The sequence below is a fragment of the Lissotriton vulgaris genome, chromosome 9 (genome assembly GCF_964263255.1).
Source record: "Lissotriton vulgaris chromosome 9, aLisVul1.2, whole genome shotgun sequence".
Taxonomy (NCBI): domain Eukaryota; kingdom Metazoa; phylum Chordata; class Amphibia; order Caudata; family Salamandridae; genus Lissotriton; species Lissotriton vulgaris.
This window is the reverse complement of record NC_141697.1, coordinates 156,532,500-156,557,694: the sequence shown is the minus strand read 5'-3', so window position 1 is coordinate 156,557,694 and position 25,195 is coordinate 156,532,500. Positions and strand designations below refer to the sequence as shown.

The window sequence follows — 25,195 nt, the reverse complement described above, 5'->3', positions numbered from 1 at the left end:
ACTGGAACGGACCACCTCTTTCCTCTCCAGCAGAACCCAGAGCGTCTGTCTCCCCCGTTGCGTTCCAAAGCCTTCAAGATCATCTGCCGCTTACCCCAAGGATCCTCTCTCAGCCCGACACTGTTCAACATTTACATGGCCCCGCTCGCACACGTCGCCCGACAGCACGACCTCAATATAATCTACGCCGACGACACTCAACTGATACTCTCCCTCACCAAGGACCCCATCACTGCCTAAGCCAACCTCCATGAAGGAATGAAGGCTGTCGCCGACTGGATGAAGATCAGCTGTCTGAAGCTGAACTCGGACAAGACGGAGGTCCTCATCCTCGGCTTCAACCCGTCAGCCTGGGACGACTCCTGGTGGCCAACGGCACTGGGGGCAGCCCCGACCCCCACCGACCACGCACGCAACCTGGGAATCATCCTCGATGCAACGCTCTCAATGACCAAGCAAGTCAACGCCATCTCCTCCTCCTGCTTCTGCTTCTGCTTCAACACCCTCCGCATGCTCCGCAAGATCTACAGATGGATCCCGACAGATACAAGAAGAACAGTCACCCAGGCCCTCGTTCGCAGCAGACTAGACTACCGAAACACCCTCTACGCGAGAGCCCCGACCAAGCTCAATCGACTACAACGCATCCAAAAAGCCTCGGCACGACTGATCCTCGATGTACCACGACACGGCCACATCACCCCCACCTGAGAAACCTGCACTGGCTCCCCGTCAACAGAAGGATATCCTTCAAGCTCCTCATCCACGCACACAAGGCACTCCTCAAGAACGGCCCAGCCTACTTCAACAGACGGCCTCTCCTTCTACACCCCCAACCATCAGCAACGCTTGGCCGACCTCTCACTCACCACCGTCCCGCGCATCCGAAGAACAACCACCAGCGGGAGATCCTTCTCCCATCTCGCCGCCAAGACATGGAACACCCTCCCACTGAGCCTACGATGGACCCAAGACCTGCTGACCTTCAGGTGGATACTAAAGACCTGGCTGTTCGATAAGTAGCGACCCCCACCTGCCCCCCTAGCGCCTTGAGACCCTCGCTGGTATGTAGTGTGCTTAACAAATGACTGATTAATTGATGGATTGAGTACTCAAGACAGTATGGGGCAAGTTGAGAGCATGGAGTACCAGTGACACGTATTCTGAACACAACCCCCTTCTCATGTGCCCGAACTAGGTCATGCATGTGTCCCCAATTTCTACCTGGTGGCTCAGGATTGAGTTACTAGATGAACCCACATTTAGGGATCCACTGGCAAACGTACTACATGACTACTTGTCAAACAATGACCAAACAGCGTCTAATAGCAACATGAGTGGGACGCGTTTAAAGTGGTGGTGTGTGGACACTGCATAGGACATGCAATTGTGGTCCAGCAGTCACTGACAGTGGAACTAGTGTCAGCAGAGAAAGAGCTCCCACACCTTGTGATAAATGTGCAGGCAACCCCAACAAGCACGGGATCAGATGCAGAATCAGTGCAATGCCCATGCTGAAATTCTGGATTAGCTGCGACTCCTATCCAGAAAGGAATATTTTGACTTGATGCATGTAGAGGAGGGCAGAGTGGAGGGACTCTTGTCCTGGTTGATGAGAGCAGTGGAGAGAGAGCGTCCCATCACACAAATAGGACTCCCTCTGGAGAAATGGCCTACATGCAGCGGGACCTGCATACAGTGTTCACAAATTATTATGAAACTCTTTATGGGGCACATGCCCCAGCTGGAGACAATAGACTCCATCTTCCGCATCTTGCGAGAGAGAAAGCAGAGGCCCATAGTGGTATGATCACAGAATCTTAAATAAGGGGCGCTCTTCAGGACCTAGCACGCAGTAAGAACACAGGGCACCAACGACCTTGCCTGTTGGATTCTATCAAACCTCTATACTGGTGTTGCGGCTGGCAAACATGCACAATGAGACTGTTCCCTGTGGGAGGCTTCCTTCTACTAACAGGAAGGACATGATAGTGTCCATACCTAATCTGGCTGGTGAGGCGCTGGAGAATGGGTCTCATCGCCCTCAGTCCATGATCAATGTGGCTAATAAAATTCTCAACTGGGTGCTGGTTACCCGCCTGCGCCCCCACCTGCAAGCCCTGGTACATGTAGACCAGAATGGCCTCATTCAGCAACGCTGCCCCTATGCTAACCTCTGCCCCTATGCTAACCTATGCCGTTTTGATTGGATGATGGGAGAAAACCCACTGACGCCATTCCGGAGCCACTGGTACTATCCATTGCCATTAGAAAGGCGTTCAACACCCTGACCTGGAACTACTTGGGAGAGGTCATGGACAGGATGGCATTGGGGAGGGGTGGCACAGGTGGGTGTTGCTTCTTTATACGAATGCTAATGCACAGGTCAGCATGGGCCACTGCATCTCTTACATGTTGAAATCCACTGGGGCAAAAACATAGCTGTCCGCTATCCCCGATGATCTTCACGCTAGCGGTCGAACTGTTTGCTAGTATGTTGAGAGCCGAATGGTAGGGGAGAGGTACACCCCTAAAGAATGGAAAGCAGGTCCTATCACTGTAAGCCGATGATATGATACTGTATCTGTTGGAAGCATGCAAGGGAATACCATGGGCGATGGAGGTTGTTGTGAACTAGGGGGAGGTGTCTGGACTCTCAACACATTGGCCAAGACCTGTGCTTTTCCTCAGGCAGTGGAAGTTCCAGACCACCTGAGGTAGTGGTGGACAATGGGATTCCATGGGAAGCGCAGGTGTTTCACTACCTGGGAGTCAGGATTTACCACACTGATGCAGATCTTCGGGAGGGCAACCTAGGGGTCGCGTTACGGGCCTTGAGGAGCAGCATGGCATTCTGGTGCACTATACAGCTCCCAATTATGGTCAGGGTTGCGCTGACAAAGATCATACAACCCAGACTACTTTACTAATCTCCTAGTTTGGGTCATGAGATATTGGTTTCACTCCCTCAACGTAATTGTTGCAGGAACCGACATGGGATGGGAACGGCAACAGAGTGTCCTTGCGGACTCTTAAGAGGTCACCAGTGCAGAGGGGACTTGGGGTACCGGACTTCAAACTTTACTTTATCACAGTGCAATTGCAAAAGATGGCTCGTTGGCTGGCTGGTTTGGATAAGGAGGATCTGGGTGAGTTCAAAGACAATCTCAGGGAAAGAGCCTTTACTGCACTGCTCTTGGGAACAGAGACACACCCTACGAGAAAGTCAGAAGCTACTGGCGGTGGCGCTGCGCTGGTGGAGAGGGCTGATAAGCACCTGGGGGGTGACAGTTGTATGGCCTGGCAATACCACTGGTCGGGCCTTCACCGGTTGGGGGTGGAGGCTACCTCGGCGCACCGAATAAAGACTTGGTCAGAGGCAGACTTGATGACATTAGGGGAAGTCCATGAAGAGGGAACTCTCCGGTCCTTCGACAATCTCGTAGAGGAAGGTCAACTACACAATCTCTAGCATATGGAGCTCTCACCAAGGCACTGCACCTACTCTACTGCATCCTGCATAGGGAACCTTTTGCCCACATCTTACTTTAAATGGCCTTGACATTTGGCAGTAGCCAACACCTTATTCCGTGGCTGTACACATGTTGGTGGCTATGACAGGGAAAGGCTTCTTTGAAGACCGGCCAGGTGGGAGACGATTGTGGGGAGGCAATTTGTAGGTAAAGAGCGGGAACAGACCTTGGAATACACCAAGAAGATGTTGAGAGAAACATGATTTAAGTTTACACAATCAAACTATCTCCATACTACCTACCTTTTGCCACACCAGGTGAACATTATGTAGCAACTTAACAATAGGGGCTGCCCCAGGAGTGTCCCCCTGATGCGGACTTTGGACACATGGTGTGGCCAAGAGATTGGGCACTTTTGGGATTTGATGACAGACAATCAGAAACGCACTTTGAACCGGCAAAGCCTGAAGATGACCAAGATCTCTTATGGCTGTAAAAAGTGGCCAATAATTTTCTAGACCTGCCGGTAAGGGCATAGTCAAGCAGTGGAAATCTGAAGAGGGTCTACAACATAGCAGATGGAAGGTGGAGGTGCTGAATGGGTCAGAGGAGGTAGCGCTGCGCTTAGAGGACTACAGAGGTTGCAGCAGGAACCCACAGGCAGATCTGTGGCAGGAGGTAGTAGCTAGCTTCACAAGTGGTGACAGAGAGGAGCCCTGAGCACCCTGGAAAATGAGGCTGATGTTGGCAGGTTGGAAGAGAGGGGTTGGGACCCAAGTGGCTGCAACCCCATGGAACGGCCAAATGCCCATACCCCGCACCGCCATGGAGTATTAATACATCATTCCTGTTACCCTCTTGACGCATTACCACAACAACTGGGAAATGCAATAAGCTTGGGACTGTTACTTATTTCTATAACAGTTATGTTATTGATGTAAGCAGGGGAGTCTTGAGAATGGAAAATAGAGTAGATTTTGAAACCTGAAGAGGATAACAATGGCCTGCCGATGCTATATAAGGTTAATACTGTACAATGAAAGCTTTTTATTTTTTTAAGTTTGTTCTGGATGGTTGTCCTTGCCTGAGAACATTTTGGGTTCACAAAACACCCTAGAATACCAGTGATTAACCTATTGTTGTGTTTGTTCCGATATATAACAATCAATATGTATGCTTTGTATTTAGTAGGCAACTACAACATTTTATTTTTTATTTTGCAAACATGAAACTTGAAGGATTTGACTTGTCACAAATTTACGAACTCATAAGTTATAAACCTGATATATTAAACTCCAAAACATGTAATATTAACTGTAAATTAATTATACCGTAGTTATGAAGAGATAATTGGTGAAATTAATGTATCTAGAAGCATTTCAGGAGTTGATACTACTTTGAGGCAAAGGAAGGTCATGGATGTTGCTAAGAAGACGGAAAAAAGTATCCAATTGGAAAATAATATGTAGGGAATAGTAGAGGATGCAGAATTAGAAGCAAGACACTTACAACGATTCTCTTACTCCTGGGATCAGTTTCCCATTCTCAACTTCTGGGTACACATCACCTAGTGGCAGGGTCAAAAACTATTTTTCAAACTTGCTTAATTTAGGTTTTCGCCTGATACCACAGATGTGCCTCTGTCTGCATATCCTCAATCCCCTTTACCGTGCTCAGATCATTCAACTCAATCTTTAAAAATGCTGTATTTCTAACCTATGGGAACACTATCAACAACTGATATAATGAAAGTATGGCATGAAAATCTCCACTAATTTATGGTCACCTGACTCTGGACCACTTGCTGAATATGAGAGTTTTTACAAATTTCAGTTAAGGAAAAAACCTAAGTTGGCAGGTTTACAAAGCATGTAAAAAAAATCAGTCTCTTCTACGTTGGGGAAACGTTTCAACTTGTTTTCGGAATTCACAAAGAATGTTATAAGTACTTCAGAGAAACCATGATGGGCATAGTTGTTTTAGACCTTGCATACGTTTTTCTAAAGCATGATTTTAAGAACATTTTCAATTTTAAACGTGAAAACGTAGAGCAAATTTGCACTTTTTCAAAATGGGGTAAATACTTTTTCCTGGTTAAAAAACACCCTTACACAACCCCACGTCGAAAGTACGGGGGTGCTTCCTTCTATTTCCCACCATGAAAACACACTTGTTTCTGCCATTAACCAAAGTACACTGTATTCGTTGCTGGTGAAAATAAAAAAAATTCTGGGAATGTTCACACATTTTTCAGATCGACGCATCGGCGCCGAGATTGTCTACAAATCACTGCCTAAGCTTAGAATGGTTAATGTGCAAATTCCCTATTACGGACGATATTTAGGTATGAGCAAATCTCATTTGATAAGATAAAAGTCCAAAGTTACTGTGGGTTAATCAGTAATGTAATTTAAAATGGGCTAATGTTTATTCATCCCCAAATCCTTTACGAATTGTGCCTCCATGTTTTATTTGTGAAACAGAATTCCAGCATATTTGATTGCCTCGAAAGGTGCATTTAACCTTTAAAACTACAAATAAATATTTTTGTATTACGGAAGGCAAGCTTATTTTGGGGCAATATGGCAAGCAAAGAGTTTTTTTTATTTTTTATTTTTTTAGAAAAGTCCTATTTGTGCATGGTTTTATATATTTGTACGGTGTTCGTATACTTAGCCTTTAGTTAATAAGGATTCGTTGGATGGGCACACTGTAGTCAGTAATGTAGTATATACCGTTACATTGTAGAAAGAGTAGGTAATAATGACATAGTAAAAAATGTAATGGATTACGAGACCCCACTTAAAAACACAGAGGTAAAAAAACATTTTTTGTACATAAATGATTTAGTGAGTCTGAACACAAATAAAATTAATGTGATTCACTTATGTGTACGACACTTGGATGCTTACCTTTGCATCACTTCCTGGAGTAGCGCTGAGAGCTAATATCCGAAATTGGTTTGTGTAATTGCTCAACTCTCTCACAACCTATATGGAATAAAATACAAGAATTGACAGAGCCATAGGTTTCTCTTTGGTCATAGGATAGGCACAGAAAACACGATATGCACACAAATAAAAAAACAAATACATGAATTTAATATAGGACTGATGATGCAACATCACTCTGCCAGTTACTCAATACAGTATCAACATCCCCTTCTAAAGTATGACCATCAGATAATACATTCCCTTTTCTGGTCCTGTAAACTCGATTGTATGCCCTTACGTGTCTATGTTCCTTGCATTAATTACTTGAGTATGATATGTTATTATTTATCAGATGTGTATTGATCTTTATTTGATGGACTAAGTGACATAATCAAAGTGAATGAATTATGTGAGTCGACATCGACTTGTAAAGTTGCAAAATAGGTTTACAATGTGGAATTACAATGTTGGAAGAAATTCTGCATACAAACTGGCAAGCAGGCTGTCACTTTCCAGGGAATGTATTTTTTTTATGTCCATCACTTTTGTTTGATGATTGTTTGAGGAAGGCGCGGAGCACCATGAAACGCGTCACTACTACTAATTGCCTCTCTAATATTACATTCACCATGATAGATAGATAGATTCAGTGAAAAAAACCAAAGGTTAAAGTAACGTTATACTTAGGTGAATACATTTGTCAGTGACAACATTAATGTTTTGAACTAAAAAAAAAAAACTAACAGACATTCACCACTTCTAGTTAGCAGAGATAACTAGAACTCTAACTAGCGCCCGCCAAGCACTGCTTATGACCTCACAAGATATCACTCATGACATTTTGTATGACTACACTGATGGCATATTAAATTACATCTCTCATGCCTTCACTTATTACATCATCCAAGCTTCTTTTGTACACAATGCTCTATAAACAGGTATACCATTAGAGCTATAAAACTAAGTGCAAAATAGCTCAGAATGATATGATGTGTCATTACTGCTATCATACATACAACCCCCATAGGTAAAGAAAACTTGAGTTATGTGCAATATTGACCCTATACCATACACTTCATGGGTAGCCGAGTTCATGCGGACTATAAACAACCAATGAAAGCGTAACATATCCTGCCCAGGGTGCTCAATCAGTATACAAATGTTCAATAAAAACCCAATTCCTCCAGGTAATGTATGTACGACAGGGTGTGGATGAGGGCCAGACTATGGCCCTGCTCCTTCTGGACCTAAGCGCAGCATTCGACACTGTAGCACACTCCATCTTGCTACAGTGTCTGAATGAAGGAGGGGTATCAGGAGCTGCGCTTGGATGGATCCAGTCCTTCCTGGCAAACAGATGTTTTCAAGTCCGTCTGGGAGACTGTTACTCCAGGGAGATCAGTTTGGGCCAGGGCGTGCAACAGGGCTCGTCCCTGAGCCCAACCTTGTTTAATCTTTATGTCTCCCCGCTGGCGGCAATTGTAGAAAGACATGGTTTGCGCCTAGTGTCCTATGCCGACGACACGCAGTTGGTCATCTCCCTCTCACGTATGCCTGGTCTTGCGGCGGACATCTTCAGAGATTGTATGCAAGAACTTGCAACCTGGATGTCCGCCAACTGTTTGAAGCTAAACGGTAGCAAGACCGAGGTACTCGTGGTAGGGAGAGAGCCGTCTGTCTGGTCGTCGGCATGGTGGCCTTCCTGCCTGGGAGAAACCCCGGCCCCATGCCAGGAAGCAGAAAATCTTGGAGTGTGGTTGGACGTTGACCTGGCCTTTGGCCCCCAGATTGGCCGGGTGGTAGGGGTATGCTTCGGCGTTCTGAAAACCTTAAGGAAGGTCTTAGACCACCTACCCATTACAGCACGCCGAACGCTGGTGCATGCCCTAGTCACGTCGCGCCTAGATTATGGCAACTTGCTGTATCTGGGGGCCACGGGGAAAGCCATAGGCCGTCTTCAGGTGCTGCAAAATGCAGCCGCTCGTTTAGTCCTGAGGCTCCCAAAGAGATCTCCCTCTAAAGCAGCGCTCCAGGCATTACACTGGCTCCCTGTTAAAAGAAGGGTGAAGTTTAAGGCTCTCACTACGTGTCACCGCATTCTGAGCGGCAAAGCCCCTGCTCCGCTACGGAATTTGGTGACTCGATACGAGCCTATGCGGGATCTTCGATCCTCCCGTACAGGACTACTGAAGGTCCCTAAAATAAAGAAGACCCGAATGGGGGGCAGGTCTTTTGATATCTGGCCGCCAAGCAATGGAATACCCTCCCTTTGGAGTTACGTTTGGAGCCTTCGGAGTCCATCTTCAGAAAAAAAACTTACAACTCACTTATACGGGACGTAGGCGACCATGAGGGCGGCTGGGACGGTTCACTCCACTTATCATAGCGCGGGGACACGCCGGTGCGCGTAACCAGGCGCTTTATAAACTGCCCCTAATAATGTGGTCTTGTAAAGCGCACTGCTGCCCTGAGGCGTTGTGGCGCTGTAGACCGCTGGGGAACCCATCCTGGCTATCCCTGTGAGATGGTCCCTACTGGGTATCTCCAAGGTGAAACCAGGCATCCCCGGCGAATGTGGGGGCCGTTGTAGAGATGAGGCAAGCTAATGCCCAGAGTTGCCTAGTGTGATCCCTGGTTAGAGTAGGCACCGAAGCGAGAACTATCGAGTCCGCTGACCCTGGTCCACGACCCTGCCGCGTCGGGAATTGAACCCTGGTCCCGGGCCATTCTCTGCTTTCGGGTCTGCCGCCTCTAACCAGTGAGCCACACCACTCCAGGTACTGAAGACATGTTACTTAACTAATTCCCTACTACATAGACTTTTTACCTGTATAAAACCCCAGACAGTCACTGAATCTACATTGAGAAAAGAAGTGGATGTAAGTAGAAAAGGGGTTACTGTTTACACTACGGAGAGAGATGGCACTGTACCAGTTTATTTGCAGATAGTGGAACTCTCATGAGAAATATACCACAGAGTATTAAAGAGTATCTACTAAGAACAGTATACACTTTATGCAAAACTTGTCCAAAGAGCGACTACTCACTTAAAATAACCAAGGGCTGAAGGTGGTAAAAATCATACTACTTTCAGCCTTCAAAATGTGGTGAAAATGTACAGATAGTCCATCTTCTCAAGCAAAACAAGCACAGGCACAAGCACATAGTACCGGGAACACACAGTCTTCTATGTCAAGTAGAAATTGTCATGCTGAGACGATTCGGTCTAACTCAAGGTGCTTACAATACTTGGTATGTCACCTGTCGAATCTTTGCTCTGCTGAAAGCTTTCTGCCGTATCAAAAAAACTAGTGTGGAATATAATGGACACAAGTCAATTGTCACCTGCACACAGAGTTACTCTTCAATACAAAGATTTATAACGTGTTAAATACCTTGACACACCTATGATGCACTAAGAGTACATGCATATTAAACTGCTATTAATTGATACTGCTCTGAGGGATTGGGGAGAGAGATGCATATTCCAGCTTGAACTCTCCCTCAAAGTTAGTTGGAAAGACGCTTTAGTATACCGCCCACCTGAGCCCGAAAAAAGAGTTCAGTCACCGCCTACTGGTACATATTGCACCCCATGTTTTAGCAGAACAAAAAATCCTTTTATTGGAAGGCTTCAATTACTATGGGGAAGACTCTCTTAACACAGAGACAAGCCAGCTGTTTTCAGACTATCAGTGAATAGAAGTCTTTATTGCATGATTAAAAAAAACCTTTGCAAGTTACAGAATTTTAAGAACGATATATCAATAAATACATATAAAAATAAGTATAGGATCATATGCGTTATGAAGATTATAAAAATGTGTAAAACATACTTATAAAAAGTAGAGCTAAGGATCATGTCCATTATACAGTAAGGTGGCAGTTGGAACTAGGCTAGTAATTGTGCTGGTGAGAAATCGCGTACTTGGGACACCTCACCAAGTTTTTTTTCTGCTTGTTCCAAAAACCTTACTAGGGCACAGTTTAATTTAGTGTTCCGAGGGTCAAAGCAAGCCAAGACTGCTGCTCTACACGATCTAATCATGTTTGTGTTCCAGAGTTTCCTCAGGAGGGACCGTCTTTCGTTCAGCAGGTTTGGGCAAAGACAAAGGATGTGTACTATGACTTCTTTTTGATTCCCGCAGAGTCTACATTGTTCCTGTCCGTGGGCTCTTTTCCATTTTGGCAAATGGACCAACAGGCTGATTACTCCCATTCTCAACTTTAGGAAACTTAATTTTGTTCGAGCAGTGAATGGTTGAGTTAGGTACTCCTGTGGGGTCAACAGGACATAGGATTGCAAGGACATCCATCCGTGACTTCTTTTTGCCAGCCGAGCCTGGTCTTCCACGGAAGAGAGCTTTTTTGTGCTTATTTTCGCTAGTCGTTTGAATTCATTATGGCTTACTTGCATGCCCCAAAGGTCTTTCAGGCCTAGTGTTCTTAATCCTCTTTCCCAATATGCATGCCCTGCTCGCCATAGATTCATTTGACGGCAAGACCATAGATGTTGCGCTAGGCTGCCTTCCTTCGATGACAACAATTTATGACAACACATTAGAAAACTCAAGGCTCTGGCAAGTGATTGGTGGCAGATTCCCAGTTACAAACTAATTTGGGCAGGTGATGTTTGACTTGGTAGCTTGAACACTATTCTATACATTTTTGTAATAATTTTGTCCAATTGGCCGCTATCCAAGCCTTTTAGAACCTCGCTTCCGTAGGTTAATGTGGGAATAATTTTTGCTTGCGCTACCTGGATTGTTGGAGCGAACGTTGGGCCTTGTAGTTTCTTATGTATAGAACTGATTGCAAAAGCGAGCGCAGAACCCTTCTTTTTTTGTTCTTCTAGATGTGTTTTGTATCTACCGTTGTTAAAAAAGACTCCAAGGTACTTGTGGCATTTGGATTCAACAATCCTTTCTTGATTCAAGACCCAAACCAGCTTCTTGGCCTTTCCTGAACGAACCGCCAAAATGTTGGTCTTCTTGCTGTTTATCTGGAGCTCATTCTTATTTGAATAGTCAGAGATGGTGTCCATGAGTCTTTGCAGGCCGATCTTTGTTTTGCTAAGAAGTACAACATCATCAGCGTATAAAAGATTTGACAACAAGAAACCAGCTACTTTGGGAGAATGAGAATTTACCTTATTTAAGGCTTCTGGAAGGTCGGATAGGAACAAGTTAAAAAGTGTTGGGGCAAGGACACATCCTTGTTTGAGCCCTTTTGTCATCGGGATTGGACGCGTTAGTCTGGACCCGTCCCCAATCTTTATCCTGACCCATGTGTCCTGATGGAGAAGCTGTATGGCTCTTAGGAGATCATTTGGGATGTTTAAACTGTACAACTTCTGCCAGAGCTTAGCTCTATTCACCTTGTCGAAGGCAGCTTTATAATCAATATTTCAGACTATCAACAAGTCAATGGATCCACTCATGTTGCAGGTCATACCTTGGACCAAAGTCATGCATAAGACCAACGCACTCTCCAACGTATGAAAATAGGAAATGTAATGGCTGGACAATACAGACTTTTTAACATACAAAGTTTCTTATTTATTGCACATATGTAAAGATGTGGTCGATAAATACAAGTAATTATGACATACGGTTAGAGTACTTATAATCTTCAGAATAAGCACAGCCAATAGTGTTTCGTCACCTCGTGACCTTTTCAAGGCTCGAGAATAGAAGGTTAAGATATCAGGATTCAATTAATAGTCTACAGCGCCCTATATTACTCATTCTTGATGGAAACTCGTCTTCAAGGAAGAGCAAATGGGTCTATTTAAATGATTCTAATTAGTGGTATCCAGTCATGGATAATAGGAACATGTTTGTTGTGTTACACTGATCAGTATTAAGCCCAGCAAGATTGAACTCGTCCGGTCACTCTGGTTATAGCAGGTTCCCCAAGTTTGGGATAACACAAATTCGTAGGGCAAGCAGTCTTAAAAAGCCATAGCTCGTTACTTTAATAGGGAGCTCATTGTAAGATTTAATCTCAGTCTGAATCTGTGCCACCCTTCTCCGTCATATGTGACTCGAACCATTACACTTAGCTTTTTTCTACACTAACGATACTTCCAACAAATATTGTTGTTGCTTGCACACGAGGTGCAACAATAGTTACCACTACTACCCAACGAGCTATTGCATACATTGGACTACATTTTTACTAATGCCACATTGCTAACTTGTGAACCTCACCCCCGCTCCACCCTTACTCTGGACGGGTCATTCACATAATCATTTCCAGATTCCTAAGCCAAAAGTGACAGGAAAAATGTAAAAACCTCAAAAAAACGTTTCTAGACAATGAATCACTCCTGACTGTTGCTCAGGAGTTGGAATTCCCTGTTCCCTCGGTTGACGTATATGTAGATCAAGTGCTCTCAGACTATAATATAACATAGATCGCACCTATTGATAAAATTGCCCCTCTTAAATTGTGCGCCAACTCGAAACAGAGCCTAGGCGCCTTGGTATACAATCGAATTTAATATGGAGACAGCTTTCTGCAAAACATTTGAAAGACGGTTGCGTTTTACTAACAATCTAACAAACAAGGAAGCCTACAGGGTACACTTAAACCAGTACCATCGCAATATTAATAACCAACCTGCACAGGCCGGTAAATTGGTCTAAAAACTCTTTTCAGAGTGCTTAATACTTTTGTAAATGCTGATACTTGTTTCCAAGAAATGCATACATCACAAGCACTCTGTGACTCTATAGCCTATCACCTTGAAGACAAAATTAAAAGATTTATCAGAATTCTTCTAATTCTTCTGATCAGGTATGTGAGAAGTTTGATTTCAGTGTACTCCCCTCCCCCCCCCCCCAATTCTGCTACCAGCTTGGGTAAATGTAAATGCTTCTAATTGGAGGCAATTCAGAGAGTCCTTGTTTCAGCAAATTACGGCTCTCCTTTAGATGTTTGCCCTCTGAGAAGTTTGGCAGATTTCCCCCATCAGCTCGCCCCTGCAATCTGTTCCCTGTTTAATTCATCAATCAATAGAGAGAAAATTCCATCGGCCTGGAAGGCAGCACAGGTCAGACCGATAAAAAAGACCAATCTGGCATGGACCAATCTTGCTAATTACTGACCAATCTCGCCACACCCCTCTCCCTTTATTGGACAAGGTGTTGTGTGCGTACAAGCATTATTTCCCCGTGTTCGCACGCTTTCATTCCTAAGTTTATTTGCAAAGGGGACACGAGCGGGACACTGCTGTGGAGTGCTCATGCCCACTAAATATATCGCCTTGTGTGGACCAATGAGCTGGCCTCGTGTGGGAGGGGGGTGTAGATGTTTGAACTTTGTGGGAACGATATATGTGGAGATGGATGTAACTGTCCACATTCTTTACCTGACCGCAGAACCTGAAGGTCATGCGGGTTTGCACTAAACATAGATCTTCATAAAGATATTTAGTCTGTGTGTTCCTTGTAAAATAAGATGTCCTTATTTTACAAAACAAGGTGTTCAAAGACTCAAACAAACTTATGGAATATTCAGAGGTAAATAAGATTCTATATCCGTCACAATTCGGCATCAGACATCACAGAGAACAGATACAGCTCTGGATGGGGTCACTTGACCATATCAGAAGCTCTCTCAAAGTAAATTTACCATTTATGCTGGTGCAGCTGAACTTGCCCGCAGCATTTGATTCTGTGTCTCACCCCAGGATACTTTGTAGGCTGCAGGAGATTGGTATTCACGTAACAGCGTTAAAATGACAGTGATTTCCTCTCCAGTAATTTCGGGCTCCTATAAGTCTTGTATAGGGGTGTAGTGATAGAAGCACCCCAATGTAGTGAGACCACGTGATGACCTTTGACTACCATTATTTTAATTGACTTTTGGTGTTTTACTTTATCCTAGCCTGAATGTACGACGACATGTTTCCAGCATGTGCTTTTTTCCTTGAAGATTTCTTTCATGTTTCTTTGTAGTTTTAGAGTGGGAGCGCTTTCACAGAGTAGAACAGTCTTACCAGGAACACAACGTGTGGGAAGTGCATTTGAATGATTGGGAGAGAGAGAGGTGTGTGGAATGTGCTTCTTGGTCTCGGAGCACGGTGTTACATGCAGTGGTGCTCAAATGTACATTCTGTTGTAAATTGGGAGATGAAGTTCTTACTATTAGCTTTGACATGCCATCTTGAATTCTGACTCTGTGTAGGCTGAGCTTTTGCGCACACAGGCAAGCACCCAGATTACTCAAGTTGTTTAGGCTATTCACGTTCAACAAGATTCTTTTTAGAGATTGTTTTCTTTACTGTAGGAGACTTTCGCAAGCTTCCTTTAGATAAGGGACTGGAGCATGTGAGAGCACAGAGGGAACATGAGAACTCTTTTGCCTTTGGAATGCTTGCATGGACAGTGGCCAACTCCAGTAAGTTTCCTTGGCGCAGAGGAAGGCCTCTTGGAAACTTCTAGTGGGCTTTGAGATTCTAAAACTGGGGTTTATGGACTTGGAAACCAGGATTCGTTTGCCTGAATGGCGGATACGTCTACTTCAGTGTAGCAGTTCCCGCTTTACTGATTCACTTGACCCCGGCTGTGAATCCCCCAGTCTTGAGTGGGCCAAGATGCAGTATTTGCAGCCGGGGATGCATTTTCTTTGATTATGGACATTCTGATGTGTGAGTGTGTCTCGGTGCATGTTCAAGTTTCTAGTGGCTATAATCATCAGTGTGATGTGTGTCTGTGTGCATGTTCAAGTCTTTAGTGGTTGTAATCATCTGATGTATATACCTTTCTGATTCTGATTTCTTGGAGTGGACGTTCATATTATTATCTGCTTGTATTTTATTCCAGCCTATTATCTGCTTGTATATTGTTTCATGTATTTTATTATATTACTAGCAGCCCGTCCCGACGTTGTCCGGGAGCAATTAGGCTTCAGGGCACCCGCCCGCCCCGACGTTGTCCATGGGTCCCCCGGAGCCTTCCTCCATATATTGCAGAATTATACCTCTATGTTTACTTTGTACGCTTTTGTAACCTGCACACACGTAACTTTTTCCTCCTGTAATGCACAGTTTGGCTCACTTTTTTAATGCTCCGTTTGCTTCCTCTTGCTACCTGCACAAGTCACTTTTTCCTCCTATACCTCTATGTTTACTTTTTACGCTTTTGTAACCTGCACACGTAACATTTTCCTCCTGTAATGCACCGTTTGGCTCACTTTTGTAATGCTCCGTTTGCTTCCTCTTGCTCACGATGTACGCTTTTGTAACCTGCACACGTAACTTTTTCCTCCTGTAATGCACCGTTTGGCTCACTTTTGTAATGCTCCGTTTGCATCCTCTTGCTCACGATTTTCATTTTTGCTTCATTTTACCGCTGCTCACCGCTCCTAAATAAATACATAGATAACCTACCTCATCCGCCGCTCACCGCTCCTCCCCGCCTTTCCGCCGCTCCTCACCGCCTGTCCGCCGCTCCACATCGCCTGTCCGCCGCTCCACACCGCCTGTCCGCCGCTCCACACTGCTCCTCCCCGCGCCATGTCCGCCGCTCCTCCCCACGCTCCTCACGTGGGGCATGCACGTCGCGGCCGGCGCTTCTTCCAAGGGACTACTTTTTTTTCGGTAAATTTTTTAAATAACGTATATTTATTCCATTTATATAGCCTATGTCCATCGGCACACCCTGACGATTACAACGATGTATCGGGTGTGTGGATTGGCGCTGTGGTTCCCGAGTTTACCCGCCTCAAAGGTTCAAAGTTCTTTCTTTATATTAGTAGTATAGATATATATATATATATATATATATATATATATTCACTGAAAAAACCATAGGTTATAGACCATATATAGTTAGGGATTAGCATTTACAAAACCTTATTTTACTCGCACAAAACCATTGAAATTCCATATATAGTTAGTTGCCCTAACTATATATCGCGCACCCGCAATCCACTGCTAATGATGTCACATATTACATCATTCATGACATGGTCAGTGACATCACTGATGACATCACTGATGACATCTCAAATGACATCACTGATGACATCACTGATGACAACACCCAGTGACTGTATGTTTCTGTAAAGTTAAAATATGTCTTACATATTGAAGAATGAGTGGATGTATAAGTGTCTGGATGAAGGATTTAGTAGGTGCATGACTGACTGTATGAGAGAATGATTAAATGTGTCTCACTGAGTGCATGGGTTAGTGACTAAACTGTCTTAATTTGGCAATCATTATATATGTTGTTCTGTAAACTGCTGCATGTTTAAATCAGTAGCTATATGAGTAACTATATGGGTTATTGAATGGTTGCCCAAGTATTTGTATGGGAGACTGAGTATGTGAGTGGGTGGCTGGGAGGTGTATGACTCTGTGCATAGATGTGTGAGCAGTTGATTCACTAAATGTATGGGTTCAAAAGTGCATGTGGAAACAGCTGTATGGGCGGTTGACTGAGTGCATGAGTGTATTGGTGAGTGAATGGATATCTCAGTGCTACATGTCAAAGTAAGTACATATGTAAAACACAGTCCATGTGAGAGTTGACATATATACATAACTGAACATAAGAGCCAGTGAATGTGAGAGTGGCTGTATGGATCATTGTGAACTTGTATCAGGGATTGTATAAGACAGTAAATATGTGTTAGTATATGTTTGAATAAGTAAGGTGTGTATAACTGTATAGTTGAGGAAATGGAGGTGTGATACATTTTTTGCATGACTGACTAGGTGTGTGAGTAACTCCATGGATAAGTGACAGTCTGTGAGTGTCTGTTTATACTGATTGTATCTAAGGTTATATTAGAGTCTGAAGATGTTCATTGTATTATCACATAAATGATATCATCAGTGATGTGATCAGTAATGTCAAATGAGATGTCAGTGATGTCATCAGTGATGTCATTTGAGATGTCATTTGAGATGTCATCAGTGATGTCATCAGTGATGTCATCAGTGATGTCACTGACCATGTCATGAATGATGTAATATGTGACATCATTAGCAGTGGATTGCGGGTGCGCGATATATAGTTAGTGCAACTAACTATATATGGAATTTCAATGGTTTTGTGCGAGTAAAATAAGGTTTTGTAAATGCTAATCCCTAACTATATATGGTCTATAACCTATGGTTTTTTCAGTGAATTTTCAAGGTTTTGTAAATGCAAATTCCTAACTATATATGGTCTATAACCTACGGTTTTTTCAGTGAATTTCATTGGTTTTTTAAAAGCTAATATCTATAGCTGTAAAATATATTCTTTATTACGTGACGTATCACGTAGCCCGTGAGACGCCTCATGATGCATCGCATAACCGTGACGTATCGTCTCTGCAGCGCAAACAAAACCCGTAACGTAAGCGCGCCAGAGCACGCTTAAAGATATATATATATATTTTTTTAACCTTAGACAAAATCCACACGTGCACATATCACAAACGTTCCAAAAACACAATATGTCGGACTCCCGTTACGCTGCCGGTTAGCTGCCCGGTTAACATACCGGAAAGCACCTCTACCGCGAAAAAGCGCAATTTTTTTTTTCTTTTGCCCCGCGGGGAACTTCAAGAGCCCCCTCATCAATCCTAGGGGTTCAGGAGGGGTCTACCTTACCCCTTTCCTTCATTTACACCTTTTTTTTTTCCACCTCTTGTCTCTCGATCCCACCGAGAGACAAGATGGCGGCCGCTCCAGACTGTTTACAATGTTAACAGCCAATCAGCTACTCTTCAGACTCCCGTTACACTGCCGGTTAGCTGCCCGGTTAGCTGCCCAGTTAGCTGCCCGGTTCGCGTACCGGGACGGGCCTCTACGGCGAAAAATCGCATTTTTTTTAATTTTTTTTTTGCCCCGCGTGGCTCTATAATATCCCCCTCATCAATCCTAGGGGGTCAGAAGGGGTCTACCTTGCCCCCTTTCCTTCATTTCCCCCTTTGTTTTGGCCTCCTCTTGTCTCTCGATCCTACCGAGAGACAAGATGGCGGCCGCTCCGGACTGTTTACAATGTTGACAACCAATCAGCTACTCCTCAGACTCCCGTTACACTGCCGGTTAGCTGCCCGGTTAGCTGCCCGGTTCGCGTACCAAGACGCGTCTCTACGGCGAAAAAAATCGGATTTTTTTTTTTGCCCCGCGTGGCTCTATAATATCTCCCGGAAGAGGCACTCCAGAATGTTCATACCAATGATTCAAAAAGTTAATTTGTAAAGGGTTTATTCAGCATAGTACCCTTGTTTATAAGGTAAAGTTCGATGGTTCATATGATATTATCGACATATTATTGAATGCAAACAAAAGGACACTCCAATGCATTTCGGGCTTCACGCCCTTTATCAAGGAGAGGCTGGAGAAAAAAGAAGAGAAAAGCCCGGGTCAGGGGGGACTATATAACGGATTGATGCCATTAAAACAACGAATGGGTGGGTATGGTGAAGCATGCCATAGGAGTGTGGAGAGGCTACTCCGTTTGATTTCATGGTAGTGAAGGTCGGATATTTATAAACGAACAGTCAGTGCAAAGAAAACATGCTCAGGAGTGAATACAAAACGAGGTAAAACGCCGAGGCAGTGCAACCAAATAAATAAGGAAGTGTGGGGAATAGAGTGTTTTAAACACGCGATGCCAAGCGTTAAAGCGCTTCCAAAGATGTGAAACGTGATCGTGCAAGAAACATGCCGTTGAAAAATGTAAATGCATTACGCGGTAATGTCGGGTCCAGGAAGTGGACTACCCAGTGCGTGACTCTAATAGCACGAGTGAGCTAAACGAGAAATAGTACATTGTGGAGGACTTACTCAAAACGGCGCCGTGGCGGTCACAGACGGAAGGCTTGGCAATCAGTGAAACGGCCGGTGTAAGACCGGAGATAACAAGTGCAACATAGAAGACGGACTAGGAAAGAAAGTGAACCAGTGGGGGCCATGATGGGACAGGGAAGTGTGATAGAAAACATAGAAGAGGGGTTGTGTAGATACAGCAAGCGAATGTGGAATAAGCAGGAATATTAAAGGAAAATAAACGGTTGTTATACATGAAAAAACATATACTGGAGCATTAATGATTTGAATAGAGAAGAAATAAAGAGCAATGCATGAAGCTAAAGGTAACAGCTATATTCTACTCGGTCGTTAAGTCCATATGGCTTAAGTGTTTGTAAACGAAAAGTCCATTCTAGTTCTTTCTGCAAAAGTAATTTGCGATTGTCCACCCCTTCTCTACGGGTGACACATTCCAGAACAGTGAATTGCAGCTGTGCGATGGTATGATGTGATTCCTGGAAATGCATGGCAACATTGGATTTTACCTGTTTAGTGCGGATATTAGATTTGTGTTCGATAATGCGAACCTTAATCTTTCTTTCGGTTTTTCCGACGTAGAGTTTTCCGCATGGACACTTCAGTGCATAGATAAGGTTCATGCTGTCACAAGTGGCATTGACACAAAGTTTGATGGCATTGCCTTTCATGGGGTGTGTTATTTGGTTGCCTCTGATAATGCAATTGCAATTGTTGCAGTTTAAGCATGGTTGTGTTCCCTTATATTTTTGTGGGGTCAAAGCTTCCGTAGACAAGATTTCTTTAATGTTTTTCCCTCGTGTATGTGCGAATAAAGGAAGATCGTTAAAGATATTCCGAAAGTCTGGTTCAATTCGCAAAATTGACCAATGGTTCAATATTATTCTTTTGAACTATTGGGTTGCCGAGGAAAATTTAGAAACAAGGACCATGCGTTGCGATGGTGGTTTAACGGTTTGAGTTAGGCTTTGTTGTCTGGTGATGTTAGTCAGGCGTGTTTCAGCAGATTTGAGGACTTCAATGGGATAACCTCTGTCTATGAAGCGTTGATGCATCTCTTTGATGCGGTAGTTGTAAGTGTCCTGTTCAGATACAATCCTTTTTATGCGCAGCATTTGTGAATAGGGTAAATGTTTTTTCAGGGACCCTTGGTGAAAACTCTGGAAATGCAACGTGTTGTTGCGATCGGTAGCTTTGCGATGTAAATCGGTAATGATCTTGTGGTCTTGGATTTTCACCTGCACATCGAGGAAAGATATTTCTGATTGGCTGGTCTGCCATGTGAGTTGGATGCGTGGATCCTTAGAATTGAGATCCGTTAAGGCTGCAATCAGTTGGTCATGTGTGTTATTCCAGAGGAAAAAAAGGTCGTCTATGTACCTTACGTACATTTTGATGTTTTGGTAGAATCCGGGATTGTCATAAATGTAGGTTTTTTCGAATTGTTCCATATATATATTGGCGTAGGAGGGAGCCGCACAATTGCCCATCGCCATTCCCGTAAGCTGAAGATACCATTTGTCATTTTCCTGAAAGTAGCTATGGTATAATGTATAAATCATAAGTTCCATGAGAAATGTCTGCATTTTGGGATCAATCTCACTCTGGAGTAACGCTTGCTCAACAGCCTCAATACCTCCTTGATGAGGTATGGAGGTGTAAAGAGAACTGACGTCGGCTGTGCATAGAATAAGTGACTCGTCATTTTTGATGTTGATAGTTGAGAGTTTGTTGAGGAATTCAGTGGTATCTTTAATATGACTTGTGGATTTAATGACCAGGGGTTGCAAGTACCTGTCTAGGAACTTGCCTGTGGGTTCATGAATAGATCCTTTGGTTGAGACAATTGGGCGAAAAGGCGGATCAAGGAGGTTCTTATGAATTTTCGGACTCATAAAAATTCTTGGACTTCTGGGGAATTCTCTCAAAAGATATTTTTTGGTGCGTTCTTGAATGATACCAGTTTGGTGAGCTTTGTCTAAGATGTTAGATAATGTTTCTTGGAATTCCTTGGTGGGGTTATTGCCAAGTTCCACATAAGTGTTGACGTCAGTGATGTGTTCCAATAGACGTTGTGAGTACATGTTGGTGTTCATGATGACAAGAGCACCGCCTTTATCAGCTTTTGCACACCGAATGTTAGGGTTATTGGCCAAGGATTTCAGAGTGTCACGATCCTTTTGTGAAATGTTACGATGTTTGTTGAATTTCTTAAAGTTGATTTTCGACAAGTCATTTTTCACCAAACTCTCAAACAGGTCGATGCTTTTGTGGCTCAGGGGAGCCAGGTAGTTACTAGGTGGCCGTAGGCCCAGAAGTTGGTCACTTTTGGTTTCAGTGCTAGGTGGCAACACGTTCTCAAAGTAATGACGTAGTCTGAGTTTTCTAGTGAGCTTAAAGACACTAACTTCTAACTCCAGTTGATTGGTGTGAGTTACAGGAACAAATGAAGTGCCTTTCTGAAGGAGATTCATTTGGTGTTTAGAAATAATGGTATCAGAGATGTTAATAACTAAGTTGGTTTTTTGGTCTTGAGATCCTTCTTGGTTACAGTGCTTCGCGTGTTGGGAGGACTTTTTTCCAACTCTTTTCTTCTTGCTCCTCCGGAGTCGATGATTGTTTCTTGGCCTGTTTCTAAAAAAGGAACCGCGGAGGTTTGGTTTGATGCACTACTTGAAGCAGATGCCTGGTCACTTGAAGATCCCGTTGGGGCAGTGGATGTTTTTTGTGAGGGACAACGCCCATGTCGGCGGGCGTTGTAAAATTTGAAGAAAAGATCCACATAAAGCGAAGGTGTTGTTTTTACCATATTACCGGTGTCAATCGATCTTGTCCTTTACTGTTGTGTTATCAGAACGGTTTACCATACGTGTGCCCAGTACCTGTTGTGTATCTTTTTTACATCTATGTTGCCCCATTAGCCAAAGTCTTCAGGGCTTTGGTTTTGAAATCATATTGTATGTGGATGACCCGCAGCTACTCATTTTCTTTGATAAAATCAGGTCAAAATTAAAGGTTATTTTTCTGCTGGGATGAAAACAATTGCTACATGAATGACATAAAACTGTCTCCAGCTAAATGCAGGAAACACAGAAAATATGCTGTTTGGGAAGGCCCAACAGCTTTGGAATCCTGACTGGAGGCCTCCAGAACTTGGTCTACCTCAAACACCAAAAGAGGAAGTTAAAAACTTGAGTTAGACTGGACCAATTTCTTAGCATGAAAGAGCAAGTTTAGTCTATTATTGGCTCAGGATTCCACATGATGCGTTTGCTGAAATGGGCCTTTCCCACCACTTACAGCGAGGACAACTTTAGTCCAGGCTCTGGTCAAGAGCCATTTGGATTATGGGAATACCCTATTGGCCTCAGTAAATGAGAGGTAGCTTTTAAAATTACAAGTGATACAGAACACTGCAGCTCGTCTCATCAGTAATCTCCCATCTGGAGCTGCATCTACCTCTCTCCTGCATGCATTACACTGGCTACTAGTACTAAACAGAATCATTTAAGATCGGTTGTTTAACCCATAAGGCTCAGATAGGGAAAGGTCCCAGCTAGGTGTCTTCAAAGCTTATTTGTTATTCCCCTTCAAGGCTTCTAAGATTAAGTGACAACGTTTTGCTCACTATTCCAAGGGTCAAAAAGTCTTGTTCAGGGGGCAGGTCGTTTTCATACCTAGCCCCTTTTCATTGGAATAAGCTGCCTCTTCAAATTCAAACCTGCATGGATCCCTACCAATTCAGGAACGATTCAAGACTGCCTTATTCTTATAGAGTTGTTTTCTTTTGCCTCTGTCCTGGTATCATGCCAACATACCCTCCTGTGGTGATCTGCACTTGTTATAAATTAAAATAACATAACATGCATTTTGTAAATTACTTATACCGATTAGCTGGCTGTACAAAGTTAGGTAGAAAAGTAATATGGTGGTTAACTACCACAATGTAAAGTATAAAATAAACTAAAGCACCCCTTTCATGGTTTCATCAGAAATGTCATTTGAGATGTCATAAATGATGTCATAGAACATGTTATGAGTGATGTCATATGTGAGGCCATCAGCAGTAACTGGCAGGGGTGCAAGTTAGTGAGCTCTGCCAACTATAACTGGAGAATTTCTGTGTTTGTTTAGTTCAAAACTTTAATATTGTCGCTGACAAATGTACCTAACTAGAACATGTTTTTATAACTTAAATCAATTTCTACGTTTAAAAAAATCACACCTAACTATAACGTTATTTTAACCTTTGTTTTTGAGTGAATTTCTAGTTATAAAAAAAAAAAAGTAATATTTAACTACTATACGCAAAGCCAACCCCCTTCTTCTGGGCACAGCGGGGGATTATCTGGCCCTGTGGCTAAACCCCCCCTTGCACCCTCAAAGGCAGCCAACCCCAAACGTGCATGGCCTTTGGCAGTGCACAGCAGGGGCTTGGCAACAGGGCCTGGCCTACAGCCAACCATCTGGCCAACCACCCGGAGCCAGCACTGTTCCATACTATTAATGTAGAAGGGGCAGGGGCAAACGGACGGAGCTTGTAGGGGCTTTTCCTCCATTGCATATTAAAAAGTACAACTGTAATATCAACGATAATGTAATTTCAGATGCGATTAGGGATGTTGATAATGTAGTCAAATATATCATTAGTGATTTAATATGCAAGGGCAATAGCAGTGCATGGCGAGGGAGAAATTTATAGTTAAATTAGGGTACTAGTTATAGTTACTCAAGATAACTATAACTGGTGAATTTCAGTGGTTTTGTTAGTTTCAAATGATGTTTTACGTGGCAACATCACGTAACTAAAACAACTCTGTTTTTTTTCAGTGAATTTCTAAGGTTTCTTTAAATATTAAGTTAGATCTTCTTATAATTACTAACTATAATGTCACTTTAACCTTAGTTCTTTTCAGTGAATTGCTAGGGTCAGGACGCAGGGTCTGGACTAGCATTGTCTGTTGTGCTGCTCCCGTCCAAGCTTGCTGCACAATTCCTCCTTGGCCTCCATTGTTCAAGCCCATACATTTCTGTCCCCTAGCTCAGCACTTGTGCGGCCACTGTTCTGCCACTGCCCTTCCTGCCTGCCCTGCATAGTTAGCTTGCTGCTCCTACCCACATCCTCCCTGCCCTCTGTTGTCCAATTCCATGAAGCTGCCCACCCCCTCCTACTGTGCATGGTCCGATGTGCTGCCACTGTCCTCCAATTAGCTTGACATATATATACACACACACAATATAAATTAAAAGAACTAATGTAAACAAAATCATACATGACAGATCAGCTGTGTAAGGTGATGGGTTCTGCCCATCAAATCCACACAGATGTATTTTTTGCTTTTTGACCACTTTGTATGTGCTATTTATTTACTGTGGATGAGCCCCACCACTGGTGACTCACCCATGGTAAAAATAAAAATAAACATAAACCAACAACAAGAGAGAAAGGGTCAATAGGTCACTCTTATACCCCTTGGAGCTAATATGTCAAAACAACAGAAGAGTACCAGTTCTGAAAGACTGATTGAAAACTAAGATTAGGAGCTAAAAAAGGTAAGGAGTTAAAGACCACCACCAACGGGTGAAAGAAATGTGCTGCACAAAATATAACCAAGATGGAATAAACAAAGACCTCAGTGAGGAAAAAGAAACCACAGGCACCAACTAAATAGATTGGTTGCCAGTTGTCTTCATTTGGCTCCTTGTTGTGAATACGTGGAAAACTACGTAGTCGGGAAAAGAAAGTGCTCAATTAAAAAGAGTATGGACTACACCCCAGACTAGAATTTTAATGTAGGGGTAGCTCTAGCTCTATTAAAAGCAATCGTGCAAGGGCGGACATATACAAGGTTGAGTTAATTTGAACCAAATGTCCTAAAGGGTCGACATGTTTCTTGCAAAAGCCTAACGTCAGCTCAGCATTCATCAGGACCAAATAAACCCTGGCCTCATGTTACGCGCTCACTGTGGCACCAGAACTATAAGAGGCGGGG

At 43.4% G+C, this 25,195-nt stretch overlaps 1 protein-coding gene across 2 annotated transcripts in view; it reads right to left on the bottom strand.

The window, feature by feature from the left end:
• The window catches only part of FANCM (FA complementation group M), an 861,212-nt gene that overhangs the window by 735,522 nt on the left and 100,495 nt on the right, over nucleotides 1–25,195 (bottom strand). For both annotated transcript variants that reach the window (XM_086937264.1, XM_086937265.1), the window contains exon 3: nucleotides 6,386–6,463. In XM_086937264.1, the coding sequence (XP_086793390.1) occupies nucleotides 6,386–6,463 (78 nt within the window). The remainder of the gene's footprint in view (nucleotides 1–6,385; nucleotides 6,464–25,195) is intronic.